This window comes from Rhincodon typus, chromosome 20, assembly GCF_021869965.1.
Source record: "Rhincodon typus isolate 14 chromosome 20, sRhiTyp1.1, whole genome shotgun sequence".
Lineage (NCBI taxonomy): Eukaryota > Metazoa > Chordata > Chondrichthyes > Orectolobiformes > Rhincodontidae > Rhincodon > Rhincodon typus.
In genome coordinates, this window is record NC_063351.1 from 32,516,763 (window position 1) to 32,539,872 (window position 23,110).

At 40.9% G+C, this 23,110-nt stretch overlaps 1 protein-coding gene across 1 annotated transcript in view; it reads left to right on the forward strand.

Annotated features, from left to right (window-relative positions):
- LOC125485619 (hyaluronan-binding protein 2-like) overlaps positions 1 to 22,800 on the forward strand; it is a 39,189-nt gene extending 16,389 nt beyond the window's left edge. Inside the window, exons 4-10 of the mRNA XM_048609203.1 lie at positions 1,862 to 1,969; positions 7,311 to 7,427; positions 9,208 to 9,327; positions 9,706 to 9,877; positions 14,353 to 14,447; positions 18,690 to 18,948; positions 22,629 to 22,800. Of these exons, the coding sequence (XP_048465160.1) occupies positions 1,862 to 1,969; positions 7,311 to 7,427; positions 9,208 to 9,327; positions 9,706 to 9,877; positions 14,353 to 14,447; positions 18,690 to 18,948; positions 22,629 to 22,800 (1,043 nt within the window). The remainder of the gene's footprint in view (positions 1 to 1,861; positions 1,970 to 7,310; positions 7,428 to 9,207; positions 9,328 to 9,705; positions 9,878 to 14,352; positions 14,448 to 18,689; positions 18,949 to 22,628) is intronic.
- The last annotated feature ends 310 nt before the right edge of the window (positions 22,801 to 23,110 follow it).

Genomic DNA, 23,110 nt, shown 5'->3' on the forward strand with positions numbered 1-23,110 from the left:
CTGGACTGACCTATCCCCTTCCTAACTCCCTACCTACACTCACCTTTACTGGCTCCATCCCCGCCTCTTCGACCTGTTTGTTTCCTCTCCACCTATCCTCTCCTCTATCCCTCTTCTATCCGCCTCCCACTCTCTCCCTATTTATTTCAAAACCCCCTTCCCCTCCCCCTTTTCTGATGAAGGGTCTAGGCCCGAAACGTCAGCCTCTCTGCTCCTATGATGCTGCTTGGCCTGCTGTGTTCATCCAGCCCTGCACCTTGTTGTCTCGGATTCTCCAGCATCTGCAGTTCCTACTATCTCCAAGCCTATATGTAGTTGTAATTGTGATTTTCCCCACATGACCTGTGACATGGAAACAACTTCAATGAATTTCAAAGAAATAATAACTCACGCAGGGTTTATAAGAAGATTTAACAAATAGAAGGAGTTAATAAGTCTCAATTTAGCCATTCTAATCATAAAATGGGAACAAAAATGTTTAATTTTGGAGTTCTTCATCCTGGAGTACCTGAAAGATGCCCCATACAATATTGTTATTGAGTCATCATGGTGGCCATCTGCAAAGTGCTTTTGGCCCTTGAATCTGTTAATGAGGGACCTAATGTTTGTTCCATCTCTCAGAAATTGGTCTTTCCAGTTTCCTTCATTCAAAACCTTCTCGGGTCCTGTAATTGCTGCACAGGATAATGTGAGCTGCTGGGATACCTCTCTCTTCCTTGTCAGTTACCACCTCCTCTGGTTTAACAACTGGCCCAAATTTGTTCAAAAAAAAAACTTCTGCACAGCACCCCAGGACCCACCAGCACGTCACAGGAGCTAGGTGATAAGACCCAAGTTAAAATGAGACTCAGTATCTCGTATGTACTGCAGTGCGTCAGTCATTCCAGTGATGAGGATGAGACTAGACATCCAACGACCCCAGACTCACTCTTACCAATGGCATGTATGATCTAACTCCAGAGCATACTGCTATCAGGCTTCTCTTACACACCCTGTGACACATCCCTGACACTTGACTTGTACGAAGTATTACTCCAATGTGACAGCAACTGGCTATAGAAGGTAATCAGTACCAGACTCAGTTCGACCAGCTTCTTCCCAAAATGATAGTGGGACAGCAGAGCTTGCAATAACAGAGTTGTAGCCAGCAGCCAATTCCCTTCTGCAGCTACCCAACTGAGAGCCATAACAAAGTGGAGCAGAGCCTTTGTGATACTGTCAGCACCTTTATTACAATGGGTACTTCTTTAAAACCCCATCTCATGCTATTCTACCTTTTCTATACCATCCTTCTCATGCCATGCCCGTATATTCCTCACATTTCTCTCCTATCAGTTCCATCCCATTCCCCATCGCATGTATTTCCCTATGCTATTCCCATCCCCTATTTCATATGTCATAGGCCTGCCTTCGTCCTCTTATCCTTAACTTCCATTCCATACCTCCCGTGCATTCCTCCTCCTCCCAAGCTGCCCACCTCCCATATACATTCACCTCCTCAAGTCATCTCCCATTCCTAGCTACCACCATGATCACTTTCCCATGCTGTCCCCCTCCTATGTTATTTCCACGCACAAAGGTCTCCCCAACCTCCCATGCCATCTTCCCCACCCCAAACTCTACGCCCATTTAGGGCAAAAAACAGAGATTTAATTCTTCTCCTATCCAAATGAAATCCCTCTGGATGGTTACAATAACAACTTGGAGAGTGTTTCTGTCAGCCTATGCCTTGTTTAATATTTTGAAGTAATATATACCCAATAGTTGTCTTTAGACTGTAAGTTATTATTAATTCATGTACTGTGAGCTCCACTATTAAACCATGTGAAAAATAACAATGCTACTTCAATCTTTTCTCCAGATCCTTGTTTAGCAAATCCTTGTGAGAATGAGGGTACCTGTGAAACGAAAGGCCAAACGTTCAAGTGTCATTGTCATCCATTTTATACAGGAAAGACATGTCAATTAGGTAACAATCTTTCTAAACAGTGTCTTTCATCATTAATTTATTGACAATTTGTAATGTTTAACAAGCAATAGTGTTAAAATGAAAAGCAACACATAACTACTAAGTTTAAAACAATGAACTAACCAGAAATCAACTGGAATGAAATCCATGAATTAATTCAGCCCAGGATACTGTACCTTTCTCCAATTTTATTGCTATCATTCGATAATGTATTCTTCCTATACTGCAACCCAAATCACATTGGGTAACATGAATCCTTGGTGTTTTCCTCTTTGTTTCTTTCTTCCAGGAGGGCAAAATATCTGCTTAACATGCTGAATAAATAAATTTAGAATGTATTTTAATGCATTTGAATCAATATTTTATTAAGTCACAATCAAATTTGCATGTGCTGTGTACAATGCCATGTATAAATGTAAAGAAAAACCTTCCTCACTAATGGTAATGGCAACTTTTAGAAGCCTTATGTTCTGAATGATTTGGAGGTTTTGTGCACAGATCTTTGAAGGTGACAGGACAGATCGCCAAAAGCATTTCGTATAACATATGGTGGCATATTGATATATTAGCTATATTGGCAAAGACCCCATGCTTTATAAATAGAAACATAGAGTACCAAAACCAGGAATTGAAGTTAAACTTGTATAAAACCATAGTTTGTCCTCAGCTAGACTGTTGTGTTATTTTCTGGGCATCGAACTACAGGAATGATGTATAGGCTTTGAAGTGGACACAGAAGAGATTTTCCAGGTCATTTCCAGGGATAAGATTTACTGTTATGTGGAGAAGTTGAGATCAGACTCCTTAGAGCAGAGAAGAGCAAGAGGTGATTTGATAAAGGCATTTGAAATTATGACAGGTTTAGGTTGAGTAAATAAGGAGAAATTATTGGGCAAACTATCACGAATTAGGGACACTGTTTTAATATAGAGGACTGCTCTTTTTGGATAGAATGGAGGAGACTTTTTTTCTCTCTCTCTGACAGCTATGTAACTTGGAACTCTGGCTCAGAGGTGCTGCAGGCATGGTAATTAAATATTTTTAAGGCAGAGATAGGCACACTTTGTTAGGCAAGGGAATCATCGATTATTGGAATTGATAAGAATGTGCAATTCAAAATAAGAACAGATCAGCCATGATTCTACTGAATGGCAGCACACTTTTAAGGGACCAACTGGTCTAATTCCACTGTTATTTCTGAAATTCTCATGACACGAGGAAAAGCAGTTTTATGTGACACATGGTTAGCATTTGGAATCATAGATCTTTGGATTTAATCTTAATTATGAAAACAGAATGGACAAATACTTGAAAAGAAAAAAAGAAACAGAGATTCAGGAATGGTTGGCAGTGTGGGATGAACTAAAGTGCTCTTGGGAAGGGACAGAGTACAAATGATTGGATGAATAATCCTTCGGAACTGTAAAGTTCTATGAGTCCAAAATTGTCCTTTATAAAATAGGGATTATTTCTTTCTCACGTTACCAATTTTAGGAAAATTAGAAACATGCTTACAAAGGCATATAGTCCAAAGATATTTGCCTATGATCTGAGAGTTCTTATCCCTCCAAAAGTGGGTTAGTAAATATTAGTGAAAAAGTAGTCCACCCATTTTGTGTATTAAAGCTTTATAGACGTCATCATGCATAGTCTTGTCACAATTCTTAAGTACCATAATGAAATCAATAATTAGCCAGGGCACTTTTCTATTTACAAGAGGGAAGATATTGACTTATCGGACATTGTTAAAAAAAGGTGCAGAGATATCCTGCCAAGTTCCTGGGTGCCATGGCAAATGCTGGGGATATCACTGTGGAGCAGCAAGAGGCAAGTAGCTACAGAAAGCACGGAAGATGCTTGATTCACTACTTCAAATAATAGTGAATCTGCCTCCAGAGAGTCAACTCTCTGGACACGTTCTGCTTGCAAGTCCTAAAATGTTGTGAGAATTTGTGAATGAGATGTGTGACTTTCTCCACAACAACAAATGAGGACCATCTGGAAGCAGCTTTGCACTTTCTGTCACAATAAAGATCAAAGTCAGAAGCCACACAATACCAGGTTAGAATTGAGCAGATTTATTTGAAAGCAGAAGCTTTCCAAACGCTGCTCCGTCATCAGGCCACTTCACCTGATGAAGGGGCAGCACTCTAAAAGCTTGTGATTTCAACCTGTTGGACTATAACCTGGTGTCGTGTGACTTCTGACTTTGCCCACCCTAGTCCAACACCGGTACCTCCACATCACAGTGAAGATCCTCAGCCTCCAATATATCAAGTTTCCAGACATTCCCAAGAAACTTTACTGTATTCAGGCAGTTTGCCTTTTAGACAACAGACATTGCTGTGCACCATAAGTGCACTGTATATATTGGAGAATAAACTAAAACTAATTACGTTATTAAGAGAAAATCAAATTTTCAGAAGTTGTCTATTTTAAAACTGCAAGAGCCTATGATTTTGTTATGGAATTCGGGCAGTTCTCCAACTTTTGAATTCAGAGAGCAACATTGTTCCTGATACACTTCAACACATCTTGAACAAATGGTATTGATTTTTATTGCATAACATTGATGATTGAGTTTGTGTTTTTTGACTTTCTTTGTACGAAAAAATGTAGGCAGCAGTACTTCAAACTTTGCCCATGTGCCACAGAAACAAATTTGTGAAACAATGTTCAAGGTTATTTTATTTGTTTAGTTTATTTTCCCAGACCTCCAATAACTTGCTCCTAGCTTGTATGTTATTGGAGCAGAAAGTAACCAAATCTAGCCGAGCAGGCCTAGCAGGTATCGCACCGTATGTTACCAAACCCACCTCATTAATTACCTACCACACTCCTATGGTGCCCCTCAAGGCCACATTCTGGCCCCATTTTACCACAAACCATTCCTAGAAAAGCCCACCAACTCAGCGGATATCCACTTAAAGACTATCAACCCTTGTGCTCACACCATCTTCAGAAACCTGTGGTACACTTGGACAAGCACTATCAGCCTGAAGCTCCCCTGCAAGGTTCCTGAGATTTGCCCCACACATGGTAGACAGGGGGATATCATTGCTCCCACTTTGTGAGCAGAGTCCAGGAGGTCCTGCCAGATGGAGTGGTGAGACACAGGATTTCCTCCTCCCCCATGCCAGACTGGTTCAAGGTTGTCATCCAGGTTAAAACTGACTCCGTTTTCTAAAGGAATGCCCAGCACTGTAGGAAGGTGAATGTCCTTCATCAATCTGTCCAGGTACATGCCATCACCTTCTCTTTGATACCTCACACTCGCTATCTCTGCTGCTGTACCCACCTACCACCAAGGCTCGTGCTCTACCACTGTCACTATTGCCTGCAAAAACTTCTACACTCACACTCACCTATCCTGAACCCCTGACACCACTAATCTTGCATGCCTTTGCAATACCCACTCACTCACTTGGGACACATCCCTCTCTGCGCCAAAAGTAAAAGCTGTGGTAACCACTTTCATCTGCCTCTCTCTCATTCCAGGAGGAAAACAGCCCCCAATGGAGCAGAAACAGTCAAAGTGGGTGATTCAGCTCCCCATCCTTTATGAGGACAGGATTGTGACCCTGAACAACCCGAGCAGATCCTGGACCGATAGCTGATGGTGTCCTTGGCTTACTGTGCTGGACTCCTTGAGCAAAGCTTAACCCCATAACTTGACTGAGACCTGCCGACAACAATGGCAAGGCTTTGTGTCTGTAGCAAATGGCACAGCAAGGCAGCAGTATTATGAAATGGGTATCTCTAGCTGAAGGGGCAAAGTGCACAAAGGTGATGTAAGGCAGTGTTGCTATGAGCATCCAGGTAGGTTCAGAGTGGGTGAGCACCATGTCAGTGAGCGAACAGCCTTCAGCACAATGTAGTTGTTGCAGCATTACAATGACCATTGCTGGAGCACCCAAGGTGTAACACTGAAGTGTGGAAATGTCCTACAAGTGGATTGGACATTGGTCATGAGAGTGGTGTATGGCAGCTGCCAATGTTTATGGACGTGAGGTGTATGTGGCTGATATCCATGGAGTGTTCCTTGATTGTTGCTGCTCAATGGCCAAAATGGAAATTGTTCAGAGCAAGTGGTAAGCTGAATCCTGACATTGAGCTTGTTTGGCGGGTCTGGTAAGACGAGAGGATCTGAATTAGTGAGGCAAGTTGGGGCATCAACAAGATGTTTAATCAGCAATAATGAGCAACAATTGGCATCTTGCCATGTAGTTTGTGTGAAAAAGCATAAAAGGTGAAGCAAGTTACTCCAGACATCAAAGTCAGCCTGGCTGGACTTGTCACTCTATTCTATCAAAAATCTCACCATAGCTCATTGCACGGAAATTATGTTTTTGATGATTTGCATTGCTTTCAAAGCTTTCAATTTTTAAAAATTGTTTTACAACTTTTGAAGTGACAGGAAAACATTTCTCTGTTGTTATTGTTCAGAATCAACAATTAAGGGCAGCACGGTGGCTCAGTGGTTAGCACTGCTGCCTCACAGCGCCAGGGACCTGGGTTCAATTCCACCCTCAGGCGACTGTCTGTGTAGAGTTCGCACATTCTCCCCATGTCGGCGTGGGTCCCCTCCGGGTGTTCCGGTTTCCTCCCACAGTCCAAAGATGTGCAGGCTAGGTGGATTGGCCATGCTAAATTGTCCGTAGTGTTCAAGGATTTGTAGATTAGGTGGGTTAAGGGGGATGGGTCTGGGTGGGTCTGTGTGGACTTGTTGGGCCGAAGGGCTTCTTTCCGTACTGTAGGGATTCTATGAACAAAAAAAATCGGACAATATTCATGATTCCTACATCGCATTTCACTAATTCCATAGCGGAAGGTGATGGCCTAGTGGTATTATCACTGGTCTGTTAATCCAGAGACCCAGGTAATGTTCTGGGGACCAGGGTTTGAATCCTGCCGCAACAGATGCTGGAATTTGAATTCAATGTAGAAAAAGAAAATCTGGAATCAAGAGTCTAATGATGACCAGGAAACCATTGTTGATTGTTGGAAAATCCCACCTGGTTCACTAATGCCCTTTAGAGAGGGAAACTGCCATTGTCACATGGTCTGGCCTACATTGACTCCAGACTCACAGCAATGTGGTTGACTCTTAACTGCCCTCTGGGCAATTAGGGACAGGCAATAAATGCTAGCCTAGCCTGTGACACCCCTCATTCTGTGAATGAATTAAAAAATAACCCAGTGGTGATTTCTTGCTTGTTTCTATTTTGGATGTTGTAGGGCATAATGGGGATGTGAAAGGTGCTACATAAATTCAAATTCTTTCTGGTTTGTAACTCCTAGCAGCTAGACACATGTTGAAACAATGTTCTTTAAATTGCAGTGAACAATCCCTGTCGGAGGAATACATGCAAGCATGGAGAGTGTGTTCTAACCACTAACCCACCATACTACAAGTGCAAGTGCAACTATCCATTCAAACCACCAAGCTGTAAAAAAGGTATGGTAGCCGTTCCTACTTTTCAATGTGATATACCCTTTTATAGAGCTTTGTCAAATGTGGTCAAGAAATCTGTCAAAGTCAAAAGGACATTGCTTAAAAACCATTATCATAGAGGAGCTGATGCAGGAGTTTCCGTGATCCAGTGCTCATCTTACAGATAACTTCACTCCCCACTGCTAGTGTTGGGGGATCGTGGAATCACCCCTTGCATTCAAGCAGGTAAAAGAAACATGAATAAAAGTGCTCCGAAATGGTATCAGTGAAAAAATAAAGTGGAACATCCTCGCAAAGTTTTAAAGAGAAGAAAGATAGAATGGGGTGTTGACCAAACAAGTTTAGGGTTAGGCAAAGGCCTAGTGGTACTTTTGCTAGACTATTAATCCAGAGACACAGGTAAAATTCTGGGGACTAGGGTTCGAATCCCGCCATGGCAGATGGTGTAATTTGAAATCAATAATAATCTGGAACTAAGAGTCTAATGAAGACCATGAAACCATTGCTGATTGTCAGGAAAAACCCATCTGGTTCACCAATGTTCTTTCCTTTAGGGACCCTTACCTGGTTTGGCCTACATGTGACTCCAGACCCACAGCAATATGGTTGACTCTTAACTGCCCTCTGGGCAATAAATGCTGCCTGGTCAGCAATGCCCACATCCCATGAACGAATATCAAGAAAGTGCACATCAGTCAAAATAAAAACAAATATGGCAGGCAAAAGAAAACGGAATTAATTGTAACATGAACTGTTCTTCCAAGAATATAACAACACAAACAAGAAAGGTAAAAGTCTCAGGGAGTCATTCCGGTGGGGGATGATAAATCAAAAAGTATGACACAACTAAACTCCCACAGAGTTTTTGGTAAATTTTCTCAGGAAACTTTTTCTTTTACAGAAGTAAATTATGGTTGTGAGGGGAACTGGGCCTTAAAGAAAGCAAGTGCCAACCAGAGTCCAAAATGGGCCTTTATCAAAACACCACTGCTCATAAAAGCCCCAAGCAACCACACTGAATTTTGAGAGATTCTGAAGAAGGGTCCAGACCCAAAACGTCAGCTTTCCTGCTCCTCTGATGCTGCTTGGCCTGATGTGTTCATCCAGCTCTACACCTTGTTATCTCACATTTAATTTTGCTATATCTGAAAACCTGCAGTCAAAATCAGTTAAGAAGACACTTGTGAACCAGGAGGAGTGGGAAATAGAACTTGTGTGGAACTCCTGATTCCTGCTATCCATTAGAGACTTGAGTTCATGCTGTTAGTTTCCTAAAACAACTAGTGTTGATCATCCTTGGAGGATGGTTGGGGAGTAAATGAGTTTTATCCAGGCTTGATGTGGCTCCATGAAGAAGATAAGTTTGATTTTGAAGTTCTGAAGAAAGTCTGACCTTTAGTCTGGCATTGAGCTGTAGTTATTACATACAATTAACCAGGCACCACATCCTGATTAGCATATTCAATAGGTCTAATGGTCATTTTTAATAGATGGCACAGATATTCAGATGCTTCCAGCTGACAAATCATCAGGTGGTGCACTTCCAGGGGAAGTAAGTTGTGAGAACACGACTGGAAATTGGTCCCAAAAAATCAGGCACAGTGGGGGCCAATTCCTTCTTATGTTTTTCTCTGAGTGTTTACTTCTGCTTTTATTGAAATTCAAACAGTTTCAAAGTAGAGAAGGAATTGTAGTACTTAGAGGAAATGTGGCAGTCTGAAATTAATGTTTCTTTGATGATGTAATGAAGTTTAAACAATGTTTTCCAACCACTTCCTCTTAGCAATTCGCACATGTTCGAGAAACCCTTGTAAAAATGGTGGAATTTGTAAAAGGGGCATGACTAGAAGATCTTTCTTTTGCGTCTGTCCAAAATCCTACACAGGGCGATATTGTGAAACAGGTATTAATGCTTTCTATTTATGTTCTATTTATTTCCATACTCACATATATAAAATCAACTCAGATGATTAACTAACAGTTTTAAATCGATAATTCAGAATTAGCTTTTATTGTTTGCAGCAAATACACTTCCATTAAGTTAGCTTTAACTGTACTAAATGAAATCTCTGCAATGTTGGAATGATTTCAGAAGACAGCTGAATTCCTATAATTGTGTTTTCTTTCATTGAAGATTTGTTTGATATGATTCTTTGGTTTAATACCAGGTAAATATGGAATGAACTTTTGAGCCAGGATATTGTTCACCCCCAAGGTGAATATTTGATATTACTCAATTTACATTCACCTGCATGTAACTCTAGGCTTCAACATTCTACAGATTCCAATGACTGTTATGAGGAAAATGGTGAAAATTACAGAGGCAATGTTGGTGTAACACAACAGGGGAAAGAGTGTTTATACTGGAGCTCACACTTGCTTCTAAAGAAACATATCAATATATTTGGGCCTCAAGCTGAAGAAACTGGCATTGGAGATCACAGGTTTTGCAGGTAAAAAAAATTCTGTAAATACACAGGGTGTACTTTAATGGGACTGTAAAGGTAGGAGAAAAGGAAGGTGGGACATTTATTTGTAGGTGAGATCCAAAATTTTAGTTTTGCAACATGAGTTGGAGTTATTAAAATTAGAGGCATGTCAATGGTGGAGTGGCAATCATTGTCCTGTGGCAATTATCTCAGACCCAGGCTATCACTGCAAAATATCCACCTTCAGCTGCTTCATCTGTGCACCTGCCCTCCATCAGAATTGGGGATGTTGCCCAACAATTGCACAATGTTCAGCACCAGTCATGACTTCTCAGATGCTGAAACAAGTCCGTGTTCATATGCAAAGAGACCTGGACAATATTCAGACCTGTGCCAATAAGTGACAAGTAAAAGTCACCATTGTCTTACCAGACCATAGCATTGATCTCTCACTAGAGAGACATGACTGGTGGTAGTTTAACTTGTGGGTCACCACAGCTCAGGTGCAGCATGAGTTTAAGAGGGAGAGTCCTTCATGGTAGCCTCAGCTGGTGTAGGGGTTGAACCCACACTGTTGGCATATACATCACAAAGCAGCTATCCAGCCAACTGGTGTTAAGCAACCCCCAAGAGACAAGTAACCACACAAGTGCCAGGCAATGACCAGCTCCAATGAGAGAGATCCTAACGCTCTTCCATTGACATTCAGTGGCATTACCATTGTTGCACACCCAAGCAACATCCTAGGAATTATCATCAATTAGAAACTGAACTGGACCAGCCATATAAAGACTGCAGCCACAAGAACAGATCAGATGCAAGAAATTCTGTGGCAAGTAATTCACCTCCACTCTCTCAAAAGCCTGTCCACCAACTGCAGGCCACAAATCAGGAGTGTGATGGAATGTTCTCCACTTGCCTGGATTGGTGCAGCTCCAAACACACTCAAAGAGCTCAACATAATCCAGGACAAAACACGCGCTTAATTGACAATCACTCCTTCCACAAATGACGCACCTTTGAAGTAATGTGTACCATCTAAAGAATAAACTATAAAAGGCGAACTCACTATGGCTCCTTGAACAGCACCTTGCAAATCTGTGAGCTCTATCACTTTAAAGGACAAGGGTGACAGATATATGGGAACACAAACACCTGTAAGTTCCCCTCCAAGCCACACCTCATCCTGACCTGGAACTATACTGCCATTTTTTCACTATCACTGTGTCAAAACCCCAGAACTCCCTTTCCAACAATACTGTGGTGTACCAACACCCCATGGACTGCAACAGATCAAGAAGGTAGATTAGCACCAACTACTCAATGGCAATTAGCAATAAATGCTGGCCTAACCAAAAATGTCATCATCCCATAAATGATTTTTTTAAAAATCACTAATCACGTTCATTACCCTCAAGGAGGCCAGGAAAAGTGGATCTTTATCGCATTGGATGGAGCTAGTTGACATCCCTTGAGAATACAGGCTTTGTACTGGCACATACATCACTGAAATGTTGCACAGCCATCTTTCTGCTCCTGGCATACATTGATAGGGATTGTTTGAGCAGCAAATTACTACTCGTGCTCTTAAGTGACCTTAAACAAATGGTTTGTGGAAGGCCAGCAGATACTGAAAGTAGTATTGATTTGAGAATATGAATCATAAAGACGAATATCTAAAAAATACACCAAAGTGAGATGTCTGTGAGTCCCTTCATTCAAGTAACAACTGTCAAACGTAAAGCATAACCATGCAGTATGCCCTCCAAAAGAATATGTCCCAACAAAATTGCATAATATGCACAATATCAAGTAAGTAATATGTTTTCTATCTATATATACACGCGTATAACTTTATAGTGTCTCAATGCCCATTGCCACCATTGTCTCCTCAATATATCTCATTTTTTTCTCATGCAATAGTTATGCCTTGGTGTTGCTCCAACAACAGACCAGGCAGACTGCTGAGAGTGATACCCATCTGCCTGTGCATGCCATCTGGCAGCTTTGGGGCCCCAGCCTAGTGGGGGACACCTGTAATGGTACAGAGGCACCCTCCAGGGCCTCTCCTATTCAAAGATCTGGAATCACCAGCAGAGGGGATGAGAAATGTCTACTTATCCTGGAAGTGCCCCGAGAGAACCCAAACAGGGCAGTCAGCTCTCAATCAGGAAGTAATCACATCTCTTGTATTCCTGAGGAGTTCAGGTGCCTCATGTACTTCTGACTTAGCCACTGCTGTACTGAGCCCAAGGTCAGAGTAGCAGAATGAATACATTTTGGACTTTCATCTCAATGTCAGTCAACAGCCTTTCCACAGAAAAGCATGCACCCACTTGATGAAACCATGACAGAATTCAACAAATGGATGGGTTTCTGTGCAGTCCATGCACTGTTCTATATAATCTCTGGCTCCACTGCCCGATGTTCCTGTGTATCCCTGTTTACATCTGCATCTGCAGCTGGCATATTATGATTCAGGGCTAGAGACCCACCATCAGTACAGGCGTAAACCTGGCCTGAACCACAGGAGTCCTCCCACACTTAGGAGGTGAAGCTGAGCCAGCCTGCCTCAGCTGCTGGTATCAACAAAGTGATCAACAACATGAGTTTCCGATCCTCTGTGCAACCCTTTCGAAACCTGTGTGAGTGTAATGTAATCATGCTGTTGGAGAACAAGAGAGAAAGAGATATGACAATCATTCACTGGGTGTTGTAGGTCTCAATTAGAGGTGAAATCTTCTCTTTTTCCACAATTTTGTTTGGTATTTTGTGCTCATGGCAACAAATTACAATGGAGAACACCAAGAAAGACATTAGGAACAGCTCAGTCTATCAGGATGTTTATCAGTTCTGCACATTTCTTTAATGTGTTAATATCTCGACAATATCTTGAAGGCATTCTCACTCTGTTGGCTAACTAGTCCAGCCTCCTCATCTACATCAGACTAACCCCCCTGCTCACCCATAATATCCCTACTCATAAATGTTGTCACTTTGAGTTCAACCACTCCTCCCCCATTCTTAGCCCTCCCTGGCATTGAATGTTTCCTCATCCTGTAAGAAAAAGTGGAGACTTAGTGACACTTCAAGTGACATCTAACTCCTTTGTCCTATTGCATCCCCATGCCATATACAAGTACACATTTTAACTGATACTCAGTTGCCTTATCCTACACAACTCTTACCCAGTCTGACCTCTATTACCATCTGACACTGACCAAAAGAACACATTTTCTAGCCTGGTTTCCCTTCCCATATGCAAGATTCCTTTGTTTGATTGCCACATGAGAGGCCATTGATGCAATATCACATCACCTTCTATCCTGGTCAATCCAGGGAAGTCGTTGATCCTTTTCTGGTATTGCATCCAGCTTCATGAATGGATCTGACATTGCTTACTTCCCATGTAATCTCTTTGTCAACCAAAAGTGTCTCCTGCTGTCATCCCTGGGAAAGAACACTTCCCAGTGTTTCTCGATGACCTGGTGGAGAACCTGCAGGACGGTAAAGCTGAACCATGGGACTGCTCTTTGTCTGTCTAAAGACATCGTGATGAATGAAGAGTTCAGGGGGAGCGGTAACAATGGGGATCCAAGAAGGTGAGGTTCCAGATGAAAGTGACAAAGGATGGAAGACAACTGATGGGAGGTTTCAGGAGAGACAGAGGCTGAGTCAGCCAGAAATGCTTTGAATGACTTGTGGAGAACTTGTCTTTTATAGCCCACTGGAGCTATAATTTAGTCAGCTGATACCCTGCCCCACAGTATGTTTGCATGTGAGGCACATGCCCTCCACATGCATTTTCAGTTTACAATGTGGGTATTGCAGCCCCTGACAAATGAGCAGAGGCAGCACCCACTTCCAATCCTACCACTGGGAGCAGCACTCCTTCTAATATGTTCAGAGTGCAGTCCTCTACGAGCCTAATTCCCATCTAAACCCTAACCTGAATTATACTAGAACCAGTAACATACTTGGCTGCATCTGCAGCTCACTGGCCTTTAGAAATCCATAATATCAGACACTAAAACGAGTATATTTAGTGCATTCAACCTGCATTAATAATATGCAGAGCAGTGCCCATGGTGACATAATAGGCAAACATGCTTGCTATTGTAAGTAATACTGTTTAAGTCAGGGCTTTTCAGTGCTTGACTCCAACTAAACAAATGGAGTTGCTGTACAAACCCCTTCAAGTTGGATCTTTTTTTTCCTCAAGGGATTTGGGCTCAAAAATTGCAAGAAAGATGTCCAGTTTACAGTCAATAGGACATTCAGCCTCAGGCACACAGAAAGGAGCAAAACAAATGACTATAGTCTTGTTGAAATGCATTTTTCTCAACTGAAGAAGGAATTTTAAAATTCAAATTAGTGCTGAGGGGAAACAAGGGGAAAAGTAGAAATGGCAGCAATAATCTATAGAAATGACGTACACTTTCAGAACAATGTCCAGCAATTAAATCTGATCTTGCTTTTTAAACATTCTCTTCAACTAGAAATCCAGATGATGACGATAAGCCTTGGTGCTTTTTTAAACAACCAAATGGAAAACTGAAATGGGACTTTTGTGCAATCTCTCAGTGCCAGACTGGTGAGTACAGTTAAAATATTTGTGCTGTTGTATATGATTAACCACAGCATCGTCATAGAATATGCTTCGGCTTTTGAAGGATACCATTTTGTTAAAGCTTTCACACTTGTATAAGAGGTGGTATCGCTGGCAAGGATGACATTTGTTGTCCATGAACTGACTGGCTCTCTTGGCCATTTCAGAGAGCAGTTAAGAGTCAACCACATTGCTGTGCGCCTGGAGTCACATGTAAACCAGATCAGGTAAGAATTGCAGATTTCCTTAATACAGAGGACATCAATAAACCAAATTACTTTTTATGATAATGGTTACGTGGACATCATCAGATTTTTATTAAATTCAAATTTCGTCATCTGTCATGACAGGATTTGAACATATATCCCCAGATCATTAGCCTGGATCTGAATTACTAGTGTAAATAGCATCTTTATGTAGGTCTATAATAACTACTGACATTGCCACTACATCACTGATTATATAAGACCACTTCTGCATGTACTGTCTTATTTTCTCATTACAACACAAATAGATGACAGTCATACTAACTAGCAGCATGAAAGTTGCAGGCTTAGGGCAAAATCTTGTAGAGGGTACAATTCCTTGTAGAGGAAATAGATCTGTGTTGTTTCTTTATAGGCAGGTCTACTGAACTACTATCCAATCAGCCAGTGGCAAGGCCACCAATAGACCTTCTCCTGAAATCAAGACCCCAGACGTGGGGGTCTTCAGACAGTAGTGAGCCAATCAAGAGCCTAGTCCTCATGTACATACTGGGGATGTAGCAAGCCATGAGTCTTGTATCTCTGGTTTAAGGTGGAAGGCCCTTGTATAACATCTCTCGTATAACACTTATTTTTCTGTTGTACTTATTCATTGTCCTGCATTGTGACACTTGGCATCACTGCCTAAGAAAGTGAGGGATGCTGGGTTTGTAGTCTTCTACCCTTCAAAAGTTGGCATGGGGTGAAGACATGTACCCGTGTAGAGCTATAGTTGAGTACGCCTAAATGGAAATCTTCATTCTTTCTCAGAGGTATTTATGATGAGGCCTCTGAGCTTTGCCATTGGCTTGAGGGTAACTCAAGCGTGTGACATAAGCAAACCCAAGTGAGGATGCAAAGGATTGGAAACACTCATCAAGAAAATTCTAACATTTAGAATTATTAGAGATAATCAGGTCCAGGATTCCATGCATGGAAAACAATTTCTTGAAAGAGGTTATCCTAGTCCCTGAAATGGACCAGCTGAATTCCCAGGTTTTAAACCAACAGGAATAACAGTTGACTGAAATGACAAAAGCTACTCCTGAAGCTCAAAGGTATCAATGCTAAAGCATTTCCATAGCCAAACTTCAAACCAGGATAATGGAAGAGGCTGTCACATGAATCGTGCAGGTAGCACAGTGAGAGACCATAGCATCAAGGGAACATGAAATACCAGGCCCCAAGCAGATTGATCCAATCTGACCTGACATGTGCAAGTACCTAGATGTCCTTGGTGGATCTTTTGATAGATGTCCATACGGAGAGATTGTAGGATTAGAAAATTTTTATATAGACCAAACGGACATTAATAACATTAATGTGACAGCATTGTTCAAACCACTTCACAGAGCAGATTTATTAAGGATAAATCTCAGCCAGTCATCAAGGCAGAACAATATGGATCTGTGCACATTCTTCATCACATAATTGAACCTAACAAAATTCCTGCAATTTCTTCACTGTGGCTCATAAATAAGTGAACGGTTAATGCCTTAAATACGTTGAGTTCTTGGACAATTGTTTGCCTACTTCACCTGGACCATTGACAGCGTGTCAGCAGTAATCTGGTGTTTCCTCTGTATCCATTCCAGTTACCATGTCATACTGCTTCAGCTGCCTTAACACCCTCTGGATTCTGGGAGGCATCCTCGCAAATTCCATTGCTCCTGATTCTGAAAATCTGGTCATGGGATGCTTGGAATTTCTACCTTCAAAGATTTGGTCTGCAGTCAGTTTTACTTCAAAAGTGAGGAGAAAATGCAGAGATTTTTAAAATTTCCAATATCAAATTTTCAAATTTCAAAACTTTAATGTTTTAAAACATGAAGTTACTTTCTTCCCCCATCGTCCTAACTTTGGTTTGAATACCTTTCTCAAACTCCACTCTTAACTTTCTCAGTTTCAATGAAAGGAACCCCAATTTTTCTTTGGCCCCTCTTCACAGCAAGCAGCACTTATCTCTTACGTCATTTCAAGTGCATCCCTTGCATGGCTTTCCAAAGGTCCTAACATTCTCTGTGAAAGACAACATGAAAATTGAACACTGACGGGTAGAGCTTCTGCACTGGACACAATCAGAAAGAACATCCCAAGGCTAATTGAAATTGAAATTGAAGTTAATTTACAGGCGCAAAGTTATCCACGACCCAACACAGTTCAGTCAACGGCTCCTGAACTTGGGAAAAGCCAATTAAGGAATGCTGGAATACCCTGAAGATGCAGAAAGACGTAAGCACCACAGCAGACCTGTGGAATACTGGTCCAGAAGCCTATGCCACAATGCCAGGCCAAGACCACCTTTCTCCTCCTTCAGGCGCCCAGACCTAGCTGCAGACCTGGAGCCTCAATCTAGCCTGCGAGCCCAGGCTGGGGGAGTCAGCCGGGACCTGTTCCTTGTTTGCTGGAAGACCCCAGGCTGAGGTGGAACCATGCTGGCTTGTCCTGGCATTGCTGCTGCCTCCGCTGCCAGAGGCCTCCTCCTTCACCTGCCACCCTCCAGGCTGACAGGAAAAGAAAGAAAAAGAGCAAAAGTAAAAAGAGGGAAAAAATAGAAAGAAAGCCGACGGGAGCAGACAAGTCCCGAGCTCAGCCGCCTGACACTGCTGCCGTCTTAAGAAAATAGAACTGTACAGCACAGGAACGGGCCCTTCGGCTCATGATGTTTTGCCAAACATGAAGTCAAATGGAACTAATCCCTTCTGCCTGCCATTGGTCCATATCCCTCCATTCCCTGCATATTCATGTGTTAATCTGAAAGTCCTTTAAATGTCCGTATTGTATTTGCCTCCACCACCACTCTCGGCAGTGCATTCCAGACTCCTACCACTCTCTGTGTAAAAAGTTTGTCCCCCATATCTCCTTTGAATGTTCCCCCCTAACCTTAAATGCATGCCCTCTAGCAGTAGACATTTTAACTCTGAGAAATAGATTCTGACTGTCAACCCTATCAATGCGTCTCATAATTTTATAGACTTCTATCAAGTCTCCCCTCAGCCTACGCCGCTCAGGAGAAAACAGCCCAAGTTTTTCTACCCTGTCCTTATAGCTCATACCCTGTAATCCAGGCAGCATTCTGATAAACCTCTTCTGTACCCTCTCCAAAGCCTCCACATCCTTCCTGTAATGTGGCAAATAGCATTGAATGCAATACTCTATATGTGGCCTAACCAAAGTCTTATAAAGCTGCAACACGACATCCTGACTCTTGTACTCAATTCCCTGCCCAATAAGGGCAAGCATGCGACACACCTTCTTTACCACCTTATCTACTTACAAGGCTACTTTCAGGGAGTAGTAATTTCTCAGTAAACCAAAATTTTTATGATATGGGAAATCTTTGAAAACATAAATACCAGTTCCAGTGCAGCTAAGAAAATGAATGCAGTTTGAATAGCCTTTTAGTAACTGGGGATGTGCAGCCATTTTTTTGGGTGGGGCTTAATTCAGACATATCGAACTATAAACCAGCTAAAGTACTAATGTGTGCTTACACTAAAGTTGAGTCTGATGCAACTCAAAACTCAATCATGTGTCTTAGATACAGTGTAACTAACTATGAAGTAATATGAATAAAACTACTTACTGATTAAGAAGGATGAGCCAATTCTGCCTGATACATCCTGTGGTTGTTCTTCTTCACCTGACACCAGAGCCAAGATTAATACCACCAAAAAGGCTTGGTGGGCATGAATCAACACAAAATATCCTGGATTATATATGACGTTAAACAGCTTTAGGTGTAATTCACCTAAATTCTAAATACCCCAATCTATTGCACTGCTTCAGACAATTATCCTGAAATGAATACAAACTTCTCCCCAATATTCTAATCATGATTTTCTCGAGTGGAATTCTTTGAGATGGATGCTGACAGAAATAACACTTCTCATTCCATGTCGTTTCATTTTTCACCATATGGTATGGTATAGGAGCTAAAGCTCTTTAACACTAACTTAAAGTATTTTGCATTCCGTTGTAGAAACTACTGAGGCACCTGAAGCAGAGCCTGACCCTACATCTGTGCTCCCAACTTTTTTTGAAAATTGTGGAAAGGTAGGATTGAGAAGAAATTTAAGCCGCATCTATGGTGGACTGAAGACAGCTCGTGGCAGGCATCCTTGGCAGGCATCTGTGCAACTAAAAGTTCCGCTAAATATTTATGACGCAGGACACCAATGTGGAGGAACCTTGATTGCACCCTGTTGGGTTCTTACAGCAGCTCATTGCTTAGAGGCAAGGTACGTCCTTAGAGATGCACAATAATTGCTTTAGTATAATCTGGAAGAGATAGATTTTGATGGACATAAAATGGATTATGGTTAACCATTAAAATATCAATATTCGGATAAAAAGTGAATTGATAAAGAATTTTATTGAACATTTCCAGTCATTATAGGAGGTTGATCCTTTCCATTACCATGACTTATCAATTTTTACTTCCAAACTGAGGTAAAACCGTTGGATCATCATGAAAACTTCAGCAATTGTGAATGCATAAATGATGGGTTGTTTTAGTTTTCTAGCAATTTTTAAAGTCACTGTTCAATATGATAGTGCAATAAAGTGTAGGAGAACAATTTTGGTCATGCTATGTTAAAGGAAGAAGTAATCATTATCAGATGCGGAATTGTGAAACAAAAAAACATAAAAAATAAATTCAACATGATTATGGTTGATTATCTGCTTCAATACCATACTGCCACTCTCTCCCTGTAATCCCTTGATACCCTTGGCTTCTATAAATGTATCTGTTTATTTCTTAAATGTATTCAGCGACTTCACATCCAAAGACTTCTGTAGTATTGAACTTCACAGGATCATCGCCCTCAGAGTGTAGAAATTTCCCCTTAACTCAGTCTGAAATGGCATATCCTGAGACCATGGTCCCTTGTTCTGGTACCCTCAGCCTGGAGAAAAAATATCCCTACATCCAGACTCTCCAGCCTTGTCAGAATTTTTCATGTTTCAATGAAATCCCTCATTCTTCTAAACTCTAGTAATTACAGATCCAATCTCTTCTCAAATGACAAATCTGTCTTCCCAATAATCAGTGTGGTGAACCTTCGCTATGTCTATGGCAAGTATAATTCTTTTTAGGCAAGAGGGCTAAAACTCCACATAATGCTCCTGCTGTGATTTCATCAAGGCCATGTACAGCTGCATAAATTGTCCTTGCCCTGTACTCAAATCCTCTTGCAATGAAAGCTGACATGTTATTTACCTTCCTAATTTTTTGCTGTATCTGTGTGCTTTCTTTCAATGGCCAATGTACAAGGACACAAAGGTCCCTGTGCATATCAGCATTTCCCAATCTATCACCATTTAAGTAATACTCTGCCATCTGTTTATCGTTCCAAAGTGAATAACTTCACATTTATCCATGTTATACTGCATCTGCTATTAATTTGCCTATGAACTCAACATGTCTGAATTGTCCTGAAGCCTCTTTGGGTCTTCCTCACTACTCATACAGGCCCTCGTTATGACATCAACGATCTCGGAAATATTATATTTGATTGTGTCATCCAAGTCGTTGGTATGTTCTGTGAATAGTTGTGACCCAAGCACTAATCCCGGTGTTATCCTATTTACCACAAGCTTCCACTCCAGAAATAAACAATTTATTACTACTCACTTTTTCCTATCTGCAACAAATTTTCAGTCTTTGCCGCTATGTTACCATTAAATCCCATGTGCTTTGATTTTGCATAATAATCTCCAATGTGGGACTTTATCATAAGCTTTCTGTAAAGCTAAATACACCACATCCACTAATTGTCCCTCATCAAATCTAATTGTTACATTCTTAAAAAAATTCCAGTAGGATTATCAAACTTGGTTTCCCTTTCATAAATCCATGTAAACTTTGTGTAATCCCGCTGGTATTTTTTAGTGTCCTGTTATCACATCCTTTTTATTAGACTCCAGCATTTTTCCTTGTTCACTGTTAATATTTCTCCTATTTCAAAGGTAAGGGTCCTACATTTGTCTTCACTGGTTTTGTTCTTTGTATGTTTTTACAGAAACTTTTGTAAGGTCTTACGTCGCTTGCAAGTTTACTCTCAAACTCTACACCTCTTAATCAACGTCTTGGTCACCCTTTACTGAATTCTAAACTACTCCCAATTCTCAGGCTAGCTACTTTTTCTAGCAACTTTACTTGGCTTCTCTTTGGACCTAATTCTATCCATAATTTATTTTATTAATTATGGTTGGGCCATATTTCCCGAAAGAATGTATAACTGTTGCAATGCATACATTGTTCCTTAAATATTAACCATTGTTATGCACTGTTTTCTGAAAATTGCCACAGTTCTTTCTTTGCTGATTCAATCCATCTAGTTAATGAAGTCTGCATTAATAGACTTGTTGCATTACTTTAAGCCTCTTGTTACATGTACATTTGCAAATGCTAGACTCTTGAATATCTTATCAGCCTTACCAGATAATATTAAATGAGTCTCAGCTCAAAAGCGAACAGTTGACTGGTGTAAGCACAGAATATTAAGTTAATTTTATTCCTTATGTGCTCTCCCTGAAAGCAGGTCATTAGCTCATTGTCTGCTGATGCTTCACAATGAAATGTTTTCTTGGCAATTTTTTTTGTTAATGATTTTGTCAGTGAGCAAAAAGTTGGCAAATGGAGTATAGTGTAAGAAAATGTAAAGCTGTTCATGTTGTAAGAGAGAACAGAGTGTTATTCAAATGGAGAGAACCTGCAGAAAGCTCCAACGCAAAGGGAATTGGGGTTCTTGTGCACAAAACTCTGAAAGCTAGCACACAAGTGCAGCAGGTAATAATTGGGAAGACTAATGAAACATTGGCCCTTATTTCAAGTGGATTACAGTATAAGAGTAGGGAAGTCTTACTGCAACTGTATAAGGTGCTGGTGAGACAACATCTGGAGTACTGGGAGTAGTTTTGGTCCTCTTACTTAAGGAAGAATATCATTTCATTGGAGGCAGTTCAGAGAAGGTTTGCTAGGATGACCCCCAGTATATAGTGATTGTCTTATGAGCAAGACTAAACGGATTAGGACTCTACTCACTTGAGTTTAGAAAAGTGAGGGGTGCTCTCATTGAAACATACAAGATTCTTAAGGGATTTGACAGACTAAATGCTGAGAGGATGTTTCCCCTCGTGGGAGCGTCTAGGACCAGGAGCCATAGTCTCAGAATAAAGGGGCACCAATTTAAGACTGAGATGAGAAGGAATTTCTTCTCTCAGAGGGTTGAGAGTCTTTGGAGCTCCTTGCCACAGGGAGCTGTGGGGGCAGTCTTTGTGTATATTATTGGCTGAAATAGATATATTCTTGATCAGTAGGGAAATCAGGGGCTACAGGAAAAATGTAGAAAGTGGACGTGAGGAATGTTGGATCAGACATGATCCTATTAAATGGTGGAGCAGGCTTGAGGGGCCGAACGGCCTGCTCCTGTTCCTATTTCTTATGGTCTTATGGTTAGTGTTGCCTTCTACTCTCAGAGGCAAAGAATGTAGACAGGTCAAAGTCCAGCTTAATCATAACAGGATTCGAATCTACACCATTGGCCTTGATCTGAACAATACTCCAGCCTGTTGAGCTAACTAGTTATGTATATGGTTATAAAAACCATATTCTACAAAAATAGATAAGAAATAATTTTCAAAAAAGTAATGTGATATGAAATAAAGAATATATAAATGAAATAACATAGATAGTAAGAGTAAACATTGACTTTTTAAAAATATTTCAATAGTATTATTGTTTTAAAATGATCCATTTTACATGCTAAAGGCAATAAGATCTTGTAATTACCTGCCAGTACAATCCAATGTTTTCTTTATGGGTTGCTCTGCATATGACTGTTTAATGGAACTTCATCAGTGTATTGATTTTCTATGAGAATCTAATTACTTTTACCACTCCAATGACTTGTAGCACTCAAGCCAAGCACTATCAAGTACTACTCGGGAAACACAACATAGGTCAAACCGAACTGAATGAACAGAAATTTGATGTTGAGCAAATAATTGTGCATCCAGACTATGAAGAAACAGACAATGCCTTGTTCAATGACATTGGTGAGGAAACTGTTTGCTTAATCAGCTAATGATTTGCAAGTGTAAATCACAGACATTACTGGTTGACTGGTTCCATATCGGGAGGAAAGACTTCAGAAAAAATAATTGGGTTTTCTCTCTCTGTTTAATCCAATGCCAAAGTAACAACGCCAAAGTAATACCGTGTGTAGAAGCTCACATTTTAACGCTGCTCCTCATTTCTTCATTTTGCAAATTTATGTTATATTGCAAATTTGCAATCCTGCTGCCATACTTTGAAAGTCAGGCACTTACTCCCTCTGATTTTCCATCTGAGGCAAACTTAATTCCCAATATGATTGGAAGATGGAGAATATCGTT